The 21,172-nt window shown below is 41.3% G+C and overlaps 1 protein-coding gene across 1 annotated transcript; it reads right to left on the reverse strand.

Moving 5' to 3' along the window:
* Positions 1–1,442: 1,442 nt before the first annotated feature.
* cenpf (centromere protein F) lies at positions 1,443–19,273 on the reverse strand. The gene is made up of 37 exons (XM_062386936.1): positions 19,108–19,273; positions 18,821–18,946; positions 18,311–18,381; positions 18,026–18,162; positions 17,702–17,793; positions 17,352–17,625; positions 17,055–17,257; positions 16,600–16,725; positions 16,346–16,474; positions 15,880–16,002; positions 15,430–15,565; positions 15,210–15,339; positions 14,822–15,101; positions 14,342–14,548; positions 13,999–14,207; positions 13,183–13,312; positions 12,603–12,881; positions 11,822–12,409; positions 11,494–11,667; positions 10,477–11,381; positions 10,156–10,358; positions 9,942–10,074; positions 9,705–9,840; positions 9,387–9,489; positions 8,881–9,134; positions 8,666–8,774; positions 8,290–8,495; positions 7,983–8,201; positions 7,092–7,235; positions 6,647–6,836; positions 6,463–6,560; positions 6,285–6,326; positions 4,954–6,084; positions 4,684–4,813; positions 3,946–4,581; positions 3,039–3,160; positions 1,443–2,355 (listed from the first exon to the last, which is right to left on the reverse strand). The coding sequence occupies exons 1-37, from the start codon at positions 19,267–19,269 to the stop codon at positions 2,218–2,220; spliced, it is 8,475 nt and encodes a 2,824-aa protein (XP_062242920.1). The 5' UTR covers positions 19,270–19,273; the 3' UTR covers positions 1,443–2,217.
* Positions 19,274–21,172: the final 1,899 nt, after the last annotated feature.

The raw sequence follows: 21,172 nt of genomic DNA on the forward strand, positions 1-21,172 counted from the left end.
TCTGGATGAAAAAGGTTTGACATGTTTAGCGAACTGATATTTATGGGTGTGTCATTTGGAGCAGATCTAAATAAAAATCTGAATTTAATTGTCCCTGATCTTTGACTTGTGGTTTCAAAAGGGAACTGTTGGGCCTTGGCGGAGGACTGCGCTGTAGTATTGGTGCATTTTAACCTTCATTTGATAATGAAACACAGCGAGAGATGGGGCGATTACATGTAATAAATACCTTGAAACTTAATTACTCAACTACCAGGATAAAGTACATGATTTCCCCCTCCTTTATCACATTAGACTAATGAATGGATCATGACGAAAAAAACATTTAGTACATTTAGGAAATTTGGTACAGCACCAGTACTCTGAATGCCATTCTAGAGCTATATAGTAAAGTGGGAAAACATGTGGAGCACTACAACTAAAACAAGTTTGTATTTATCTGTTGTATTTCTGCACAATTATTAAAGCCCAGATACAGAGGAATGTGTGTGAAGGTTCAGGGTTCGACTGTGAGTCTGCTGCCAGTTCAGAAACAGTGTGTGTTTATCTTACAAGTTGTGGCAGAGGCAGAGCAGCAGGTCACTGGTCACTTGAAAACCAACAGATGAGCTTACAAAGCCAAACAGCAACAGCATTTGATTACCACCATTTTCCATCAAGAGGAAATTTGCTTGTTTCCCAATCATGTCTTACAGAATATTTGATTACGTGCTTTATGAGAAAGTTCTAATTAGGCAGCACTTTGAAATGATCTAAATCAACCTCACCGACATCACCTCTGGGATGTGGTGACACCAGATGATAGACGATTGGCTGGAAGCCACTGTGACCCGATGTTGTGCAAGACAAGAATTAGATAAAGGTGGTTGTTCAGATTATGAATCCGATTTTTTTATATTAGACAACCAACTGTTTTTCTTGACATTTTACTCCAACTAATAGAAATATGGACAGAGTAGTATTTTAGGTGAATAAATATCTCAGTATAAATAGGAATTCAAACTGTTAGCCAAATCAGAATCTTCTGTTATCATCTGTTGAAGGTTTTCAAGTCCAAATGTTTCAGGTCCAAACTTGTGAACCTGAACATATATTAGTTTTACATGATAATCACGGTGTCCGGTTTCTCTTTTCTTTCAGTTGATAATGTCTTAGTTTCGGCTCTGATACGAGGTAACTAGATATACTGGAATCATCAGCCATAGTATCTGATGGATATAAATTCTGAGGTGAATCTCCCACGGATAGATTAATGAGGTTCTGTCTGGTGTTTCCTGCTTGCTATTCTCAGCAGGTCACACGCAGCCCTTCACAGCTGCACTGTAAACCTTAACCCAACAGCATGGCTCAGCTGCTCCACCCTGTGGTGGCATACCACCTGCGCCCGTCTACAGTAACAGACTCGCTCATATAATAAAGACAAGACAAAGATCGTGCAACCTTAGAAAGTTTAGTAAAAAAAAAGGGTCATTTAAAACTATGAGGCCTTATTAACTATTTACAATAGCGTTGATCTAAATCTAAATCAAAAAATAAAATGCTGAAAGCTTTTAAAAACAGAAAAATGCCATAACTTGATTGTTTTAGCAGATTTGTTGTCATGACTAAAACAGTTAAAATGTGTAGAAAATATAAAACAGTGAAAGCAGAACATCTACACAAACTTAGCTGCCATTAGTATTTAGCTGATATGCTGCAGGATGCATTAGCGGTCATTAGTTCTGTAATGTACATGTTTCAATACATTTCTCACACACCAAGAAAACAGGAACAGTAAATAAGAGAAAAAATATACAACCAGCGAGTCGGAGGTGAGGATAAACAAAGAGACCAGAACAAGGTGAAGATGAAGATACATTCAGAGTATCACAAAACAATAGCGGCTTCATTTGCACTCTGGGAAAATATGTTTCAGGACCTGGATGTTTTTAAACCTGTCTTCACCTCACTTGATTTAGTTTTAAAGAGGTGACGTGTAGCTGTGGCAGTGCTGCATCAAAGTGATTCAACATACACATACTTGTACTTATATCTATGTGACGACATGAACTGACATAATGCAACAATAACCCAAACCCAGTCTACTTCCACCCACACACATTTAAAATAAGTGTCTCTATTTTGAAATTTAAACGTGGAGTGTTAATCTTTTGTGTATTTATTCATGTGTATGTATTTACAAAGTGCAAGAATGTGTGTGTTGGTGTGTACATTGATCTACTGAACATGACAGTTATCTGCTTGTTGTGTCTCTTTCTGCTCTGGGCTCTTCGGTGAGCTCAGTGATTGACGCGCTGGTTTCTCTTCGCCGCTCAGGGACAGGCGCTTCCTGCTGGAGCTGTCTGCAGACACACTCTGTAGTGTGGAGAAAGAAAAGAATAAGAAAAATCATTAAAGTAAGGCAGAGGGACATTCATGAATGAAGGAAGTACAATTGTTAGCAATGTCGACATATACAGTGGGGGTTCACTCTAGCAGGTGATTGTGAAAAATAATTTCCTCTTGACCTCTTTGACCTCAAACCTCCACATCCTTTAAATGCATCACTGCTTTGCTTCTGGCGACCTGACACTATAAGGAATCTGACCTGGACTGACTTAGAGATGTGAGGGGTCCGGATATTCTGCAGACCCATTAGGTAACAGATAAAAGTTGGCTGAACTGATTCCACAGTCTGTAAAACTATACTCAAGTGACATTATTCACTCAGGCACTGATCATTTATCAGTGGGAGTGTAGAGTGCAGTACTCTATGTGTGTGTTTGTACAGCTATCTTTTTGCGGACCAGTTTGAGCATATAACAAAGTGTGAAGACATTTTAGGAAAGAGAGGACATTTTTGCTGGTCCTCACTTTGTGACCACCCCCCCCCCCCCCCTCCCCTTTAATGGTCTGTTTGGGGGTTAAGACTTGGTTTTAGGGTTGGGCATTTAGTTTGAATGGTTAGGGTAAGGGGTTAGGGAATGCATTATGTCACTGAATGTCCTCACAAAGAAATCTGTACAAACGTGTGTGTGTGTGTGTTTGTGTGTGCTCACCTTGCCGTCAGGTGAAGATACAGGACCGGTCTTTCTGGCAACCAGTCGTGGGCTACAGCGCTTCACTGTGGTTCTCCTCATGATGAATGGACTCTTCTCTCCCAGGGGAATATCAGCAAAGCCTGAGGGAGCACAAATTACATGTGATGTTTTTAATTTCGAGCTTTGTTCTACCAACTAGCTTCAAACCCAGTGAAAATTATTCAAACAAATATTTTGCTTCCATCTTTCTGTGCATTTGTTCCTGTGTTTTTGATGCTAACCTCACACTTCTGCATTCCTTCCTTAGAGTTTTTAATTAGAAAAAAGGTCTCAATAGGCCGAAGGCATAAAGCAGCGGTGTCCAAACTGCGGCCCGCCATCCATTTTAAATTGGCCTGCCTAAAAAAAATATTTAATTAAAAAATTTTAAATTAACAATTTAACAGCACTTAAATGATACTTGATTATAGCACTTTGTAGTTTTGCTATATTTTTGAAGAAATTGTACTTTGTTGATTCTTGTTGTTCTGGGTTTGTACCCTTGAATGCACTTATTGTAAGTCGCTTTGGATAAAAGCGTCAGCAAAATGAAACGTAATGTGATGGACTATGGCCCAGTGTATTGCAGCGGTTCCTCAGAACGTCGCTACGCCCCCCCCACTGTCAACAGTCCGCTCCAGAGCAGGGGGCGTGGCGGCGTGAGTGGCCCAGAACTACGTATTTGTTTCTATATGTGGCCCTCGGGATAAAAAGTTTGGACACCCCTGGCATAGAGTATTTCAAATAGAACACTATTTCTATAGAAATGTGGCAGAGCAGGTTAGGCTGCTAAAATTATGACTCTGTATTATAAAGCAGCACAGAAAACTAACAGTAGAAGTCCTTCCTGTGAAAGAGTTGTAGTAGAGAACCACCCAACACAAACCTCTCTGCACCAGCTCAGGAAGTCCCTCTGGCCTGAACTCATCCTCCTTCTCACTTCCTGCTTTGGGTGTAGCCACTGCGTTGGCCTTGATCTTCTTTGTCAGGTTGTGCAGGGCCTCCTGGGCGCTGTCTTTATCGCTGACGTCACGGCGACCCCGCTTCCCTGAGAGTGACCCTTGAGGAGACCTCTGAGGCGTCAAGGGAACCATGTTCTCAATGTCCTCGGGCATCTTTTCTTCATCGTGTTTTGAGGAAGACTTCCTAACTGACCGCCGGCAGCGAGTACTACCAGCGGTGCTGGAGTGGGCCTTGGCTTCATTAGAACGTTGGCCGGCAGTAATCTGCTCGAGTCGTGTTGTGAGTGCATTGTTGGTCTCCTCCAGTTTGTGGACCTCGACCATCAGAGTGCAGTATTTATCCATGCTCTCATCGGCCTCAGTGCTCTTCTCCTCCAGGAGTGTCTTGACTTCATCCAGCTCACTCTTGATCTCCTCCAGCTCTTTAGCCCTCTCTTCTAACTCCCTCTTCTTTCCATCAAGGGCAGCTTTAAGTTCCTCCACCTCCTTGGTTTTGTCCTGTGACTCAATCTTTAGTGTTTTTTTCCCTGGCTGAACCTCCTCACAGCTCTTAGCATCTCCTGAAACAAAAACGTTAACGGAATTATTCAACTGCACTTTATGGAAACGGCTAACCATAAAGCATGATGACTAACTGGTAAAACTTTTGGCGATGTATGTACCTGAGCTGTTTAACATCATTTGCTTTTCCAGCTCCAGCTGTTTGCAGGTTTTCATCCAAAGATTCATCTTGCTCTGAGCAGAGTCTCTCTCTTTGGACAGACGAGTAGCCTTGGATGTCAGCACCGACACCTCCAGGAGAAGCACACAGAGAAATATGTTGAGACAGCGTGTGGGGGGGAACAAGAGTGTTTGGTTGAACAGTGCAACCCGTTATTATTCTTTGTGTAAAATGACAATAAGTTCGGTGTTTAACATATGAATGTGTGTACCTGCTCATTTAACTGTACAATGGACAAGTTGTGGGTTTCCAGCTCTTTTTCCATAGAGGCAACAGCAGACTGAAGGCTCTCTTGTTCTTCTGCAAGTTTCTGTCTCTCTCTCTCTGCTCTTTGCTTCTCTTCTTCCAGCGCAGAAAGAGCAGAGCACAGCTTCTCCTTCTCTACTTCAATCAAAGTAAGGGATGACTGCAATTCGACGTCTAACTTCTGTTTCTCCTCCTCTAATCGTTCCTTCTCTTGCTTGAGTGGAGTCTGTTGCAGGCTGTGTTTCTCATTTTCTATCAAAGAAAGCTGCGATTTTAGCTTTTCTCTCTCATCAGTGATTCTCTCCTTGTCTTGCTCTAGTCTTTGTTTCTCCTCTTCTGCAGATTCAAGAGAGCAACGAAGGTTATCTCTCTCTTCTTCCACTGTTAATAAGGTAGACTGCAGTTTCTCTTTTTCCTCTACCAATCGTCCCTTTTCTCCTTCTATCTGTTCTTTCTCTGCCACAACAGATGAGATGGAGTTTACTGAGGCTTGTCTCTGATCAACTTCATCCTCCCTTTCCTTTTCCAGGGTTGCCATCTCTTCTTCTTTGGCTTTTATAAACATTTTCAAGTCTTTAATTTGTTCTTCCAAGGTCTCAATACAGGTGCTCAGGTCCTCTCTCTCTTTTCGCCACTCATCTCGCCGGGAGCGGAGTCTCTCTCCTTCAGTCTGCTCGTCCTCCAAAGAACTCTGGAGGCAATTTCTCTCTTTCTCCATCTCTACCAACAGGAACTGTATCTTATCTTTCTCACCCTCTGTCTCTGCATTCGTATGTTCGAGTGAGATCGCTCTCTGCTTAGAGGCTTCCAGTTGCGCCTGGAGGTCATCTACGTGTCTGCCTTGCCTCTCTGCTTCCTCTCTCATCCCATTCTCCAGCTCTACCATGCATTTCCGTCTCTCCTCTTCCTGTTTCCTATCCACTTCCGCCTTCTCCAATCCTCTTTCAAGTTCCTCCTTAGCTGCCTTCAGCTCCTCTATCTCACTGTTTTTGGTTTCCAGCTCTCTCTCCAATAGTTCTTTCTCAGATCTCCGGTTTTCCAGCATGCTTGAGATATCTGATAGTTTCTCTGTGAGGTTTCTCTTCTCCTCCTCCACCTAAGATTGAGGGTTCAAGACAAGACAGCAGAGAGTTCATGAAAGGAGACAAATCAAGAGAGAAAATGGCTATCGAAAGAAGATTAAGAGCACCAGAAAAAAAGAGTAAAGGAGAGGAACCAGATTACTACAGTTCTAAGTTGATATACATTTAACATATCACAAGTCACCACATCTGAATTAGAACAATATAAAAGTACCTCTCTTCTCTCCTCCTCCAGCTCGGCTTTGGTTGTCTCAACCTGTGTAAAACACAACATTTCCATTTATACGATATACATCTAACCATTTATTTCATTAAACCCCTTCACCTATGTGTTTTATCATGTTAAAAATGATAACATTTCCTGTTACTGTTTGTATTTTTTGACAGAATACCTGTAGATATGCTTCCTCCAGACTTTGCTCTAAATCTTCCTTCTCTCGTTCCAGAGCATCAATGCGATCCTGGAGTGAGTCGGACTTCCTCTGGGCAGCTACAGAGATACAAAGTAACGTTAGGGCGAACACACTACAGAACTGAGAAGGTCATATCATTTTATATCAAAGACAGAGGGGTCACCTTTGAGCAGCTCTCCCATCTTCTTTTTCTTTCTCTCGTCTGACTCAATGCGGACCTGAAGCTTTTCAATGCCAGTTCTCATCTGCTGGACCTCACCTTGTGTGGAGTTCAGACGAGAGGCAATCTCTCCTTTCTCCAGAAGGGACGACTCTAGAGACTGTGTAATACGACTGACTTCTCCCTCTAAAGCCTTGGGGGGAGAAATAGGAGAGAAACAGTGAGGAGGAGTTAAATTGAAAACCTCGAACCTAATATATATCTTTCACATATTCTTTAAATCCCTCATCATAGTCTATTAGTATTATTTTGAGCAGATGGGATATAACCCAGGTAAAACCTTCTGACTCATTTAAGTACTTAAAAGTGTTTGACTCTCGCATCCATCGAATAACTGAGATAATAAACAATATATAATAACATGCTTAGTATCAAGCTTCACCCTCACCTGTATCTTGCTGACCATGGACTCAGTGTTTTGATTGGCAGAGGTGTGGTCTTCGTGGATCTTGTTAAGATGGTCGATAAGGTCCACCCTTTCTCCACTCTGTTGAGAGATCGCCTGCTCCTGCCCAGTAATCTTCTCCAACAGCTTCAGTGGAATACAATTAATTTATATTTAGAAATAAAACAGTGACATAAATAACAGAGGACATTTGGGACAAATGGAATAGCTAAACGTCTAGATCCTAGACTGTAAATAAAGATGGATGAAGCTTCTCCACTTCCTCTCAATACCCAGACATGTTGTTAAAATAACCCGGATACTAATGCAGCCATCTTGCACATTTGGAGCCACAGTCTGCAGAGTAGTAACCATTCAGTCAGAGCTGTAAATTCTGAACACATAACCCAGTTTTTACAATATCAAATAATTCAAACCAAACTTACTGAAAACAATAAGCACTACAAAAATCTAAGTGATGAGAAAAATCTAAAATGTCAGAAACCGAGTCTGAGAAAGATGTATTTGATGTGCACTTTGACTTTTTTGTTTGGTCCATGTCCCATCCATTGACGCAGAGGTGGGATTTATGACGTACTACAATCAGACACTAGGTGGCAATCAAGACACTTTCGCATCAATTAGGGGATTTGTCATAATGTCAGTCTATTATATGGTCTAGATATGCTAAAAGCAGACATTAAAATGCACAGGTAAGTTCAGAGCTGTTGTCATGTCTTTACCCAATAGAATCTATGAGGCATGTCTCTCACCATTCAAGTTGCCTAAAAATCTAAACACTCACTATATCTAAATAAAAGTCGACCTTGCTTTGTGATGTGGCATGTAACCAGGTCCCAGATTCAACCCAAACCAACCCCCTCTTCATTTTACCTGTTGCCTCTCTGTCTTCAGTTTCTCCGTGTTGCCTTGCAGAGCTTCGTACTCCTTCCTCCCCGCTCTGATGTCATCCTCCAGGATGGAAATTAGGTGCCTGGTGTCACAGTTCGTCTTCTCCAGACTGTGAACTTTTTCTCGCCATTGCCCCAAGGACTGGTTCAGCTCATCTCGCTCCTCAGAGCAGGACACAAGCTCAGATCTCAGTTGGCTTGTCTGAGGAAAAAATACGATTTAAAATGTTTATGTTACATTGATTCGTGAGCCTTTCATATTAATTATTTATCTGCTCAGCTCTGCTCACCTCTGTAAGGAGTGTTTCTCTCTGCTGCTCCATGCCGGAGCACGTCTTCCTCTGCGTCTCCATCTCATCCTTCAGTCTGGTCTTCTCCTCCTGCAGGGTCTCCAGCTCAGACTCCATGCCCAGGATGTGCTTCTCCAGGTTTGCTTTCTCAGATCGGACCCTCTTCAACTCGCTCTCCTGCTGAAGGAACTTTTCATCCCATCCACCTGTAGAACATAGTACAACTGTTCAACTTGAACTTGTGTATTTATTCATGGCAGTGCCATTCGATTTGAGCAGTCTGAATTCACAACAACATTCACAGAGCATATACTGTAACACCTTGTTTCAGTCTAGAGTTGTGAAATGACTTCCTCATAAGCAGAAAGATATTTACCTTTGGCCATTTCCAGTCCTTCCAGCATCTCTATAACATCAGCCAGCTGGCATTTAGATGTTTGTAACTGTAGAGTTAATGTCTCTCGCTCCTCTGACAGTTGCACCAGCTGAAGATGAGCACATAGCACAAGTACAACATATATTAAATAATGAATACTACGGTTACACTACAATGTATGTGATATTTGTCACTGTACAATTTCTTTCCCCTACCTGCTCAGCAAGATCTTTCTTCTCCTTCAAAGCAGCATTCAGTTTATGTGCTGCACCTTGTGCCTCCTCCTCCGCTGCATCGACTTTCTTTTCCAAGTTTGTAACTTGGACTTCCAGTTCAGATGTCAGCTCCTTTCTCAGCATCAGTTCAGAGCTCAGGAGGTCACACTCTGAGCGCAAGGTCTGGAGCTCATTTTCTTGTTTTGTGATCACTTCCTTATATGGGCTGATGTCATCTTGTCCCTGGGACAAATCTGTTGACATTTTTTATAAAAAGTCTAAATCAAACTACATTCAAATATTAAAATGACAAACAAAATTCTAAAATAAGTTGTAATGCCGATATATTTTTTAAAAGATGCACCTGAAAAGTTGAACGCAACAGTAATAGCTAAAAGATATCATGACTCTTTAGTATGTGCTCAGTGTGAATCAGTTAGTAAGACAAAAAAATCCCATGATTATATTATTATTACTGCAGTTAAAAGTACACTTTATTTTCTCACCACAGGAGTTAAATTCTTTCGTCGTGGAGATGGGTCGAGGCATTTCACAAACTTCAGGTTCATTGTCAATAACATCTGAGGGACAGCTGCTGTCAAGAGGAACCTGTGAGAGAGAAGACAAAATGAAACGGTCATGAGGAGCGACACCTTAATCAGTCAGGATTTAATATGATACTTTTTGGTAAGGGGTTATATGGATGTTGAGCATTCAAGAGAAATATCAATAGCTATTAAAAAAATATCAAGAAAGGCCAGTATTTAAATAATGACACTATAATGAGTGAAGACAAATACATTGTTGTAGTAATGATCTAATACCTGATCCAAGGGCTGCTCCTCCGCATCACTCCTCATTTCCTCTTCATCAGCCACACTTGCCTGCCTCTGGCCCTCAATCTGTTTCTGGATCAGCTCTTGCTCAGTGACGTCCTCCTTGAAGACCAACTTTGTCTCACTGTGAGAGGTAAGGGAAATTGAGTTTTAATGATCACATAATAAAATGAATATACCAATTATATACTTGTGAATTTGTTCTTAGTACAGAGCTCATTGTACCAGAAAGAATCATCAGACTCATGGAAAAGCTCCTCCAGGCCAAACACCATCGAGTTCTGCTGCTCCTTTTCATTAGGAGACTCTGTAGTTGTACTTGAATCAAGAATCTGTCCTGCTGCTTCCTCCTGGGAAACTGTTAAGAGATAAATGCACATTATTGCACATATTCAAATTCAAGCAGCACAGATTTTCATAGTTTTTGGTCTACACTCACCACCAGTTTCTGGCTCCTCCGGCTCAATGTGCTTGATGTTCTCTCCTGGCGTCTGTGTTTCTGTGAGTTGCTGTATGAGGCTGTGTTGCTGTGCCACCTGCTCAAGCAGTGACTCATACTTTTGTCTGAAAATGGTCAGCTCCTCCTGTAAAGCCACCAGCTTCACATGCAGTTTGGCCTGCTCTGCCTCAAACTGGAGCCTCCTGTGATAAAGCAGAAATCCAGCTGATATTTACAGTACAAAACCATCTAATAGACACTGTTATAAATATATTTACTTGTGGAAGCACATTTGACCTTCGAAGTGAAGATGTACTGTACCTGTCTCTGTTCTCCTCCTCAGTCTTCATGTCCCTCATCTCGAGCCGCTCCTGCAGCCTCTGCTGCTCCTGCTCTGAGGTCTGGAGCGAGTACTGGATGCACTCGTATTCCTCTTTAAGTGAAGACATCTCATTCTCACGCCTCCGGGTGCTTTCCTGTAACTGCAGCTTCTCTTCAGTTACTTGATTCACTCTGGACTGTTGCTGGATGTTCTCTTCAGTCAGCAGATTATAGCTCGTTTCCAGCTGAAGCTTCTCCTCAACGACCTGAGTCAAGTTGGAAACCAAAGCCTTCTTCTCAGCAGTTAATTCACAGAGTTCAGCTTGGAGTTTAGTTTTCTCCTCATTTATCAGACTGAGAGCAACAACTAGCTCTGCTTTCTCCTCAGTGACTTGAGCAACCGTTGATTCAGCTTCAAGTTTCTCAGCAGCAACTCTATCGATCTTTGCTTCCATTTGCTGCTTGTCTTCTGTTAACTGCTCAACATTTGAATGTAATTGCTTGTTCTCCTCAGAAAGCTTGTCTAAACTGGCTTCTAGTTGTTTCTTCTCTGCAGTTACTTTCATTATGTCGTTCTCAATTTGTTTTCTTTCATCTGTCAACTGTTTCCGTTCAGCTTCAAGATAGTTTTTCTCCTGAAGAAACTGGTTGCTATACTTCTCTTTGTCTTCGTTTATCTGCCTGAGAGTCGTCTCTAGCCTGGTATTTTCCTCTGTGATCTGACTGAGTTTAGTCTCTAATTCAGCCACACACTCCTCCAGCTGGTTTCGCTTGACAGAGTCCTCCTCTAGACGAGAAATTTCACAAGTCCTCTCCAAAAGCTCCTCCTTAGCTGTGACATACTGTGTCTCCAGCAGAGAGTTCTGGGATTGGACCTCATCTAAGCGGGATTCCAGGACAGAGACCTGAAGGAGAAACTGAATTTAGATTTCAAAAGGGACATTTTTTTTTCTCAGAGCAAACGGAGGTTGTAAAGATGATTCAGAATGATTTTTGACAGACGCTAATAGGGACTACCTGGGCTTTGCTGTCCTCCAGCCTGTCCTCCATATTGGTCATCTGGGTCTGGTTCTGAGCAAGCTGCACCTCCAGTGCCTCTATTGTCGCCTTTAACCCCTCCGCCTGACTGTCAAATGAGTTCATGGTTGACTCGTTGTCCTCCAGGTCCATTTGCAGCATCTCTAGCTGTACCTGTATATGAATAATAACCAGCTGATCAATGGGCTATTTCATACTTTATTTGATAAAATATTCCACAGAAGAAAACACGAGTATAGTTTAGATTATATGCAGGTAGACTATAGACACCATAGGCCAAAGACATAAGAACAAATAACTGACCAACCTTGATTTTGTTCATGGCGATCATCTTCTCCTTCAGTAGATCTGAGGATTTGAGCTGCTCTGCCTCTGCTTTATTCAGCTTCTCTTTCAGACTCTTTATCATGCCGTCTCTGTCTTCTAAGCCACGTGAAGCAGCAGACAGAGTTGTCTTCATGGTCTTTATCTCCACTCGACACACACTCAATTCTGATTTAGCAGAAGCCACTGATTGCTTGGATGTTTTGAGCTGCTCTTTCAAGCTCTTCTCTTTGTTGAGGAATTTTTCAATCTCTGAAACTTGACTCTCTGACTCTTTAATCATCTTCTCGGTCAGATCTTTTACCTCTTTCTCCAGAGAGAAGACCTGCTTACTTTTCTCAGACAGGGTGTTCTCTAGGTTTGTCTTGATTTCAATTGTGGATGAGTGATTCTTCTCAAGAGCCTCTAGAGACTTTTTCAGTTCAGTGTTGGATTGGTTGATCATATCTAGTTCATTCTTCAAGACTGGAAGCTTCTCTGCTGCATCTGTGTTCCCAGCTACTTTTTCTTCAAAGGAAGATATCTGTTCCATAAGATGGTTGATCTTCTCCATCTGAGCATGTTGGAGGATCTGAATGTGAAGCAGAATAGAAGGAATTAAGCTTAATATTTATATTTGAACATTAGCTAGTAAAAACAACTTGATTTGGGATAAGCAGAATGGATTTGTGCACTTGAAGATAACTGGTAAATAAATATAACAAAACAATATAAGATAATATAACAAACAAGTGTAAAAATATTTAATACATTTAATTTAATACCTCTGCCTCTTTTTTCATCTCTTCTGCTGCATTGGCCAGCTCAGCCTTTTGTTTCTCAGCAGATGCAATTTGAGCTTCAGCCTCTCTAAGCTGCTTCTCCTTCTCTTCTGCCTGCGCCTTCTGGTCCTTTAGCTTCTCTTCCAGCAATTGGACATCTTCACATTTTTTATCCAACATCTTTTTTAGAACCTCTTCGCATGCTGCCAGAAACTTAAGTTGTTCTTGCATCTCAGATACCAGTTGCTCCTGTTGCTCACGGGATTCTTTTGATGAATTGACCTGAATCATGAATAGAAGATGCATCTTAAACCTCTACTGGTTGAAACAAAAGTAAGCAAAAAGACCCAGCATGAAGAAAAAGCACAGTCAGGAGTAGTTATTAAACATCAAGTACAATCAGCCAATACACCATTTATTTATGTTCAAGACAGTTAATCATAATATCATATTAGTCATATAATTATTTTGCATAAAGTTTTATCAACTCAAAAGGAAACACCACAACAAGTAAACTGAATTAAAAAAAAATGTAATCATTGATCTGTTAAATACTTTTCTGTTGCTGTGCAGTATAACAGACCTGGTTCTCGATGAGCTGCACCTCTTTGATTGTCTCTTCAAACTTAAACTTCATGTCCTCCAACTCTTCAGCCTTTGCTGAAACTCTCTCATTACACTGCCTCAGCAACGCTGCTCTCTCTTCTGCCAATCTGGTGGAGATAAGATACATGGGACCCAAAATATGCATGTTAAAAAGCGAGTTACACTAATTGCAGCCTGAGAAAAACAATAGGGAAAGGATTAATATGATGCGGCACTAATGATGAATATGATTACAAGATTTCTTAGATATATAATATGGCTACTCAAATAAACAACTAATACTGGCAATAATAACATCACATTTGTCATTGCTACTCCCTTCATTTCTATCAGACATTTTCTTATTTAGAAATACTTTAAACATCGACACACCATGTTAAAAGATGTTTCTTCTATTCAATGTTGTAAATATTATTATCACTTGCACTTCTGTCTGTTCTAGGAGAGAGATCATTCATATGTGGCTCTCTCTGAGGCTTTTACATTTCCCCCATTAATAGGGCTTTTTGGGTAGTTTTACCCTTACTGTTGTTGAGAATTAAGGACAGAGGATGTCGGACAGTGCTAATTCCTATGAGAAAAATTGGAATTTGTGAATATGGGCTATATAAGTAAAATTTGATTGATTAATAATGCATCCTTGAATATGTTATTGTTTGCACTCTATTGACTTTAGTGAATTTGTGTTGCAGACAAAGCCTTGATAAAAGATTTAATTAATTTAGGAAAAGCTGTCTGTTGTATTGAAAAAGAAAATTCATAACAAAATGATGAACTAACAAACACCGCTCACCTGAGGTTTTGCTCCTCCTGCTGGGCAGTGGACTGCTCGAGACGCTCTCTTAGCTGGTTGATCTCAGCCTGGTGCAGCTCGACCAGTTGCTCTTTGGAGTGGACCAGGTCACAGGCTGCCTGATGCTCATCCTGCAGCTCTCGGTTCGTCTTCTCAGCTTGTTCTGCTCGAGTCATTTCCTTTTGCAGCCGCAACTCCAGATCTTTGACCTGTAAATAAAATACAAATAGGCCAATTAGGATTTTGATTTTTTTTTTTAATTACATCAATCCAATATTTTTCAATTAGTTAAAAAAAATCTTTTAATCTACAATCTGTTCCAATGAAAATATAATAAAATCACCTGAGCTTCGAGTTGCGCCACTTGCACACCAACATTCTCCAGATCTTTAGCGTGCTTCTGTCCAGCCTCACAGAGTTGAGACTTCAGCTCATTGCTCTCATGCTCTCTCTGCTCCAACTCTGTGCTCTTGTTTAGGAGTTCACCCTTCAGGGAATCGATGCGAGCAGACAAAACGGCCTTATCCTCCTCAACACTCATGTGCTGCTTCTACAATAATGACAGTAAACATACTCAGGGTGAGGGATAATTAACTGGATTCTTTAGTTGATGTTAGTGCATTTACAAATATATTTTGTATTATTGTCATTGATGGTAGTCTTAACAAATTCTCAAAGAATTTTTACAATGATGGTCTCTTGATGACACAAATTTTTATGTTTAAAAATGTTTTTAAATCTGTTCATTGTACTGTCAATCATTCCTTTATTAATGTTTCTATATTAAGTCTAGATAAGAGACGGAAACCACTTCATCACTTACCTTAAGTTCTTCATTAGCCTCCTTCAACGAAATGAGACTCTTCTCCGAGATGTTAATTTTGTCAGTGAGTTCCTTTTGCACTGCTTCAGTTTCATTAATCAAGACCTCCTTTTCTTTCTTCCACTCCAGCAGAGCTTGATGTTCTTGTTGCGCCTCCTTACACTCACTCTGACTCACAGAGAGTTTGGATTTTAGGTCTTGGCTCTCCTTCTCCACGACTGTCAACCTGTTCGTCAGTTTCTCCGCCTCCTGTTTCTGTTTCTGCAGTTCATTCTGAAGTCTACAGTGGGATTAAAATATTTTATAATGATTAAAAAAAAGTTAAATTAAACATAGATGAATAATGAAAGACCAACTGTCTGCCTTTGTGTAGTAAGACTATTTTCACCTGTCATTTTTGGTTTCTGCATCAGAAAGAGTCTTCTTTGAGTTTTCCAGCTCACGGGTTGAAGCCTGAGACTGCTGCTCCAGTTTTGTCTCGAGTCTCTTCAGCTGTTCTAACTGTCCTTCAGATTTCGCTAAGGAGCAGAAACACAAGTTAAAAACAGAGATGATTTTAGATCATGCTCCAAAATAACTGGCAGTGCCATTCCAAATGCATAACTTACCTTTGAGGTCATCTAGTTGTCCCTGGGTGCGTTTGATGCTCTGGTCTCCACTCTTCTTCTCTTCCTCCAGCTGAGACAGACGCCTGCTGCTTTGGTCCAACTGGACAGTCAAACTGTTCTTCTCTCTCTGCAGCTCCTGGTGGGAGGGAGAGATGTGGAGAGAAGCGACAGCAATGCATGACGACAGTGATTGTAGAAGACGAGATCAAGCAAGAAAACAAAGATAAAATTATAATAAAAGAATAGTTCAGTGTTGCAATAAAAACAAACACATTTTTGTGTTGTATTTTGGTTAAAATATAATATTTGGTGGTAATCGTTTTAATTTGATGTATTTGGCCACCAACGGCTGTTTAGACATCAACTAAAGAGGAAAACTATCAGCAGACTTATTAGTGAAATTTCAATACAGAATTATAGTCCGAAAATATTCTACTCAAAGCCACCCACCTCCATGTTCTTGCGGATGTCCTGTTCTTTGGCCTGCATGACCTGGAGGCTCTGCTCCGACCGCAGCAGTTTCTGTTTCTGCTCCTCCACCCCCTTCTCCATCTGACTCTTCTGTAAGGACATCTATAAAGAAGCAAGGGAAGAGACCAGTCAAGCTACGGGGGCTCCCCCTGTACTGAAGGGTGAAGAGAGGGGCGGTTTTAAACATAGATCTCACTTCCTGACAACAACCTTCCTGACTTAGAAACACCAACAGTTTAAATGGAAACTACAGGTGTTATAAAGAACTCTGCCTTGAAAGGATGGTAGTAATGTTAGGGTTTTTTTATGGTCACTGTGCTTCTGTCACCGGTGCTCCGGGATTCAGTGACCCATTGTCTAAAACCAATGGTTTTGTGATTTAAAAAAGTTCAGTAGAAGAAGAAAGGGCAAAAAGTGCAAAGTAAAGCAGAGAGGTGACAGTTACCTTTTCCAAATCAGCCTGCAGTATGTTGTAGTCTTTTTTGGACTGTTGGTTCTCTTGTGTGAGCTTTGTTCTGGTCTGGTTCAGCTGCTGATCCAAAGCTGTGTGGGAGTTCTGGAGCTGGGCAAGCTCCTACACAGAATATAACAAATAAAAAACCTTTGGATTAAAATACAACAGAACATACTTATTCATAATATTTGATTAAACCTAAAACAATGAAGGCCTGATGAGGGTAAGACTCCACATTATTGCACCTTCTGACTGTCTCGTTCTTGGTCCTTGAGTTTCTGCTCTAGGGCACGTCTGCAGCTTTCAGCGTTGTGCCTCTGACAGCTCATCTCCTCCGTGACCTGTTTCAGCTTCTGCTCAACTGAGCAACACTAAGAACAATCAAGCAACCTTTTATTACACTTTGCCAGTTGTTTACATTGCTTACCGTTTCACCTATCTTTACTACAACAAGAGCAGACATAAAACAAAAACAATCTCTCGTGCAAACATTGTTTATGTACCTATGCTTGTACCTGTCGGTTGGTAGATCAACTCAATGATCATTGAGTTATTCATAGAGGTGGTGGTAGTAAAATTAGACAATATTTGCCCGATACAACTGACAGACAAGCATGCAGTGATAATATCAGCTGGAAATATTCATAATGCAAATCAACCAACCCCACACCATGACTATGTATCAGTAATTGAAGCGTACCTTGGTCTCCAGCTGCTGTTGTCTGTCTGTGGATTGACTCAGCTCTTGACTAGTCTTGGCCAGGTCTCTGTCCCGTTCAGTCAGGTCTTTGCGGGCCTGGTTCAGTTGAGTTTGCAATTCCTGCAGTTTGGAGGCATGGCCACGAATTTCCTTCTCCTGATTGGACAGACTCCTCTCCAGCTCGGACACACGGCCACGCAGCTCTGATGAAGAAACACATGATTGTCAAACTCAAAGTGAGCAAATCGATTTTTCAGAGGCAAGACATGAACTGAAGAAATATAACAAACAGTTCACCTTGGTTGAGCGTCTTCAGCTGGTCCATCTGTTGTGAGGATCGACCGGGACTCTGCACTGCCATGGAAGAGCTCATTCTCTGGCAGGATTTGATAGGTGTCTCCTCAAGGGTGTCCCACAGGGATGCAGCTCGCCTCTTCAGAGGCGTTTCCATTGGATCCAGAGACTGTCGGCTGTGGCCCTTATCTTGCTGTTGCCATGGGAATATGGAGGATCCAGTTTGGCGGGCAGCAATGTCCTTGTGACTTACACCGACTGAAGACGGATTTAACGACTAGTAGAAAACAGGCATGTTAACATCTTCAATTACAAAGAAACAAACACATCATGTTGATAAGTGATGTACTCACTTTGACCTGCATGACTTTGAGTTCATACTCCAGTCTTTTTCTTTCTTCTACCTCTTGGTTGTATTTCTCTTGAAGCTCCTCCAGCCTATTATCTATGGAGCAAACATCAGTTCAAACATCACAGTAAACTTAGATTCCTCCAGAGTCACAATGTCCAAAATAGATTACACAGCAAAATCCCTGACATTTACATCAACACCTTCAACTGATTGTCAGACATAGATAAATTAACAGAGGCAGTCTGCATAAACCTGGAAACAACAGGTGAAGAAAAAATAATAACTTGAATACATATAAATATATATTATGAACAAACTGAAGTACCCTGCTGTCTGTAAGCTGGGACAGGCGCTGGGGTAGAGAAACTTTTCTGTGGAGTAGTGTAAGGCTGCAGCTCAGAGGATGATGATGACATGGAGGAAGATCCAGCGGGCTGAGAACGATCCAGTTCATTTTTGAACCTGAGTAAATAAGAAAAACTTCATCACTGGCCATTCAAGAGTAAGGTTTGAAATCTTTGCATCAAATCAAACACAATGACACAGGGAGTAAATCTAACCACAAATGTAACTCTTAAAACTCTGTTTCAACAGACACAAGTGAACTCACTTCTTGAGCTCCTGCTCCAATCGTTCGATGGTCTTCCTGGAGGAAATAAGCTGACCCTCCAGCAAGCTTACCTAAATCAAATCAGGAACATTATTCAGTTATCACAGGAAGTTACAAATTCATATTAATTTCGGATGTGTATATCCTCTGCCTCATTTTCCTTTTATCAAACCGAGTATTTGCAACTCTCTAATAATGTGTGACAGTTATAATAGAATCTAGGTCATTTACTCTGATACTTTGATTTACTCTGACAGTGGACTGTGGTCCTATCGAGACCCAGACCAATCTCTGATAAGTCACAGTGGCTTGTTAAATCTTGGCAGAGCATTTCTATTCTATCCACCGCTTTTGTACCCTTAATGGCTCTGGTCTAGTGGCGCCAAATCTTGTTGGGTGTGTGATGCTTCTCAGCCAATCATTGCGTCTCAAATCAGTGAGATAGATAGAAACACAGGAAGAAACGAGATAAGACAATGGTTTTAAAATAGATTGGGAGAGAGTAATTACCTGCTGCTCTTTGATTCCGAAGTCATGGACCACCTTGTGACGGGCTTTCTCCAGAGAGTCAAGTGACTCTACTAAACCTTGGTTCTCTCTTTTCAAAGCAGAGGTCTCTGTACGTTCACTGTCCACCTGGAGAGAGACAAACAAATAATGGATGGATGTTTGGAAAGACCTTCCACTTCTGTAAAGCTGGTACATCAGTAATTCCCCCAAGGGACTAACTACAGTGTATTTATCTGCACGTAAAAAGTTTACTATGTTGAATTCATCCTTCATTCTTGAACACTGACCTTTTGTTTCTGCTTTTGCAGGGCAGCTTCTAATGAGTCCAGTTGAAACTGTTTCTGACTCCTTTCCTTCTTCAGTTTATCCAGCTGGACTTCCAGCTCCCGGATCTTCTGCAGGGCTTTCCCTGGAAGTCCATCCTTCCACTCCTCCACCGCCCAGCTCATGGTTTGCAACCTGGTTGAACAGACATCAATTTATTTATAGAAGGGTCACAGGAGGTCAGCCACTTTGGTGCAGAGGTTGTATGGATTCCGGAGAGAACTGAAGGCTTCAACAAAGCCGAGGAGAACAGGAAACGGTGGGACTGGTATGATTTCCAACTGCAGTGGAAAATGATATGGAAAATAATGTGGAAGGTGATCAGACGTGTGAATAAAAAAAACTCTCACACACTTATGATAAATTTGTCCAAAAGCTACAGCCTCGGTCGAGCCAGCGTCATAATGTCTGAATCAGGTCCTTTGATTGACACCTATTTAATACATTCACCATAAAGCCACAGCACCGATCCATCTGTACAGCTCATGAGTGCATGATGTCATCGATGTGATGCTAACAGCTACAACAATCACACCTCTGTCCTGCCCAATTCATCTCTAATCCAGCTTTGACCTGACTACTGTGCAACAGCAGTAACAACCAGTCACCAACCCATCAACACCAGTATGTGCTTCACCTCATGTCTTCAACCAGCGTGAGAGTGCCAGAGGACGTCTAGCGTTTAGGTGAAATTGTATTATTTTTATCCATTTTCCTTCTTGTACATGTGCCACAGCAGGATGAGTCACCAACAGAAGACACACATGCGATCACCCATGTTTGTTCCTTTAATTATAAGCCCATTTACACAACAAACCATAGTGTCTGTTAATTAAATGCGTTAATAATAATAATAATAATAACAACAACAACAGGAACACTACACTAGTGTTAAGGCTACTTGAACGGGTGCTACAGACGTTAACGTAAACGAATCGCTTAGCTGGTTAAACCGTTTATCTTCGAACTTTACCGATGAGTTCAAATGGAAACGTTGTGTGAAGTTAGCTTATGTTAGCTTCCTCACAGTTTAACGGTGGCTGACGGACAATGGTCGGCTAACAAGCAATACCGCAGGTTAGTGTATTTAATGAACCCCGTCAGAAACACACGGGTTGCTTCTAGTCTTCACTGGGTCCTGAACATAAAACACAAAACGTACATTCCACATAGATGCAAAGGAGTAAATGGTTAATACATTTAGAACGTGCAGTCAGGACTTTGTGTGGACGTAACGTTGAGCGAACGGTTCAACGTGATCTCTAGTGACTAAGACGACATGTTAATGAGCCAGTGACTTCCCCAGTTCATGTGCGAGTGAGAAGATAAAACATTGAATCAAGTGTTACCGTTAAGTCGCGGTTCAAACAAGAGGAAGCGGCTTCACTTACTTTGGGCGCGACGCTCCTGGATCAGATTCACTAATGCGGCTCGTTAGGAAATTCAAACTTCGCCGAGGAGACCGAGGCTCACTCAGCTGCGTGCTCATTGGCTGCTCCGGGCGACGTCAGTCAGAGGACGCAGATCATTGGTTTACTCCATTCTCAGCAGTGCCGCCGCGTGGTGGCAAACAGGATATCAAGACGTCGCCCTCAAGTAACAGTAAACTGTTCAAAACGTCACATCAGGAGTTCATGAATCCCACCGTGCATGTGTGCGCGTGTGTGATCGTATTGCATTGAAATAGTATCAAATATAAGTGAAGTGTAAAAATATGAAGAGTAAGAGATGACCAGTGCATTTAAGAGTTCCAAAGATACATTTCTTTATTTTTTATTTGGGATTAATAAGTTCGATCTCATTGTATCTTATCTCATCTTTACTTTGGCACTAGGCTATATGGAAGTTTTTACATGCATCTTCTGTGCACATCTTAAATCTCAAAATGTATCAGGCACTATTAATTATAGACGCAGGTTTTTTTTATCTCTTAAAGGATCAGACAATCTTAAATTAACAGCATATCTATCATCTTGAGAATGTGTCATTAGTGTACTGAACTCTTACAGATTTACAGAATTAATGTTC

Source organism: Platichthys flesus, chromosome 1 (assembly GCF_949316205.1).
Source record: "Platichthys flesus chromosome 1, fPlaFle2.1, whole genome shotgun sequence".
Lineage (NCBI taxonomy): Eukaryota > Metazoa > Chordata > Actinopteri > Pleuronectiformes > Pleuronectidae > Platichthys > Platichthys flesus.

What these genes read in the sequence shown, in the direction of transcription:
- cenpf (XM_062386936.1), bottom strand. Translation starts at nt 19,269, where the DNA reads ATGAGCTGGGCGGTGGAGGAGTGGAAGGATGGACTTCCAGGGAAAGCC. An exon ending in TGCAAAAGCAGAAACAAAAG is followed by an intron (nt 18,947 to 19,107) that starts GTCAGTGTTCAA and finishes GTCTCTCTCCAG; the next exon opens with GTGGACAGTGAACGTACAGA. An exon ending in GAGAAACACTCCTTACAGAG is followed by an intron (nt 8,202 to 8,289) that starts GTGAGCAGAGCT and finishes TTTTTTCCTCAG; the next exon opens with ACAAGCCAACTGAGATCTGA.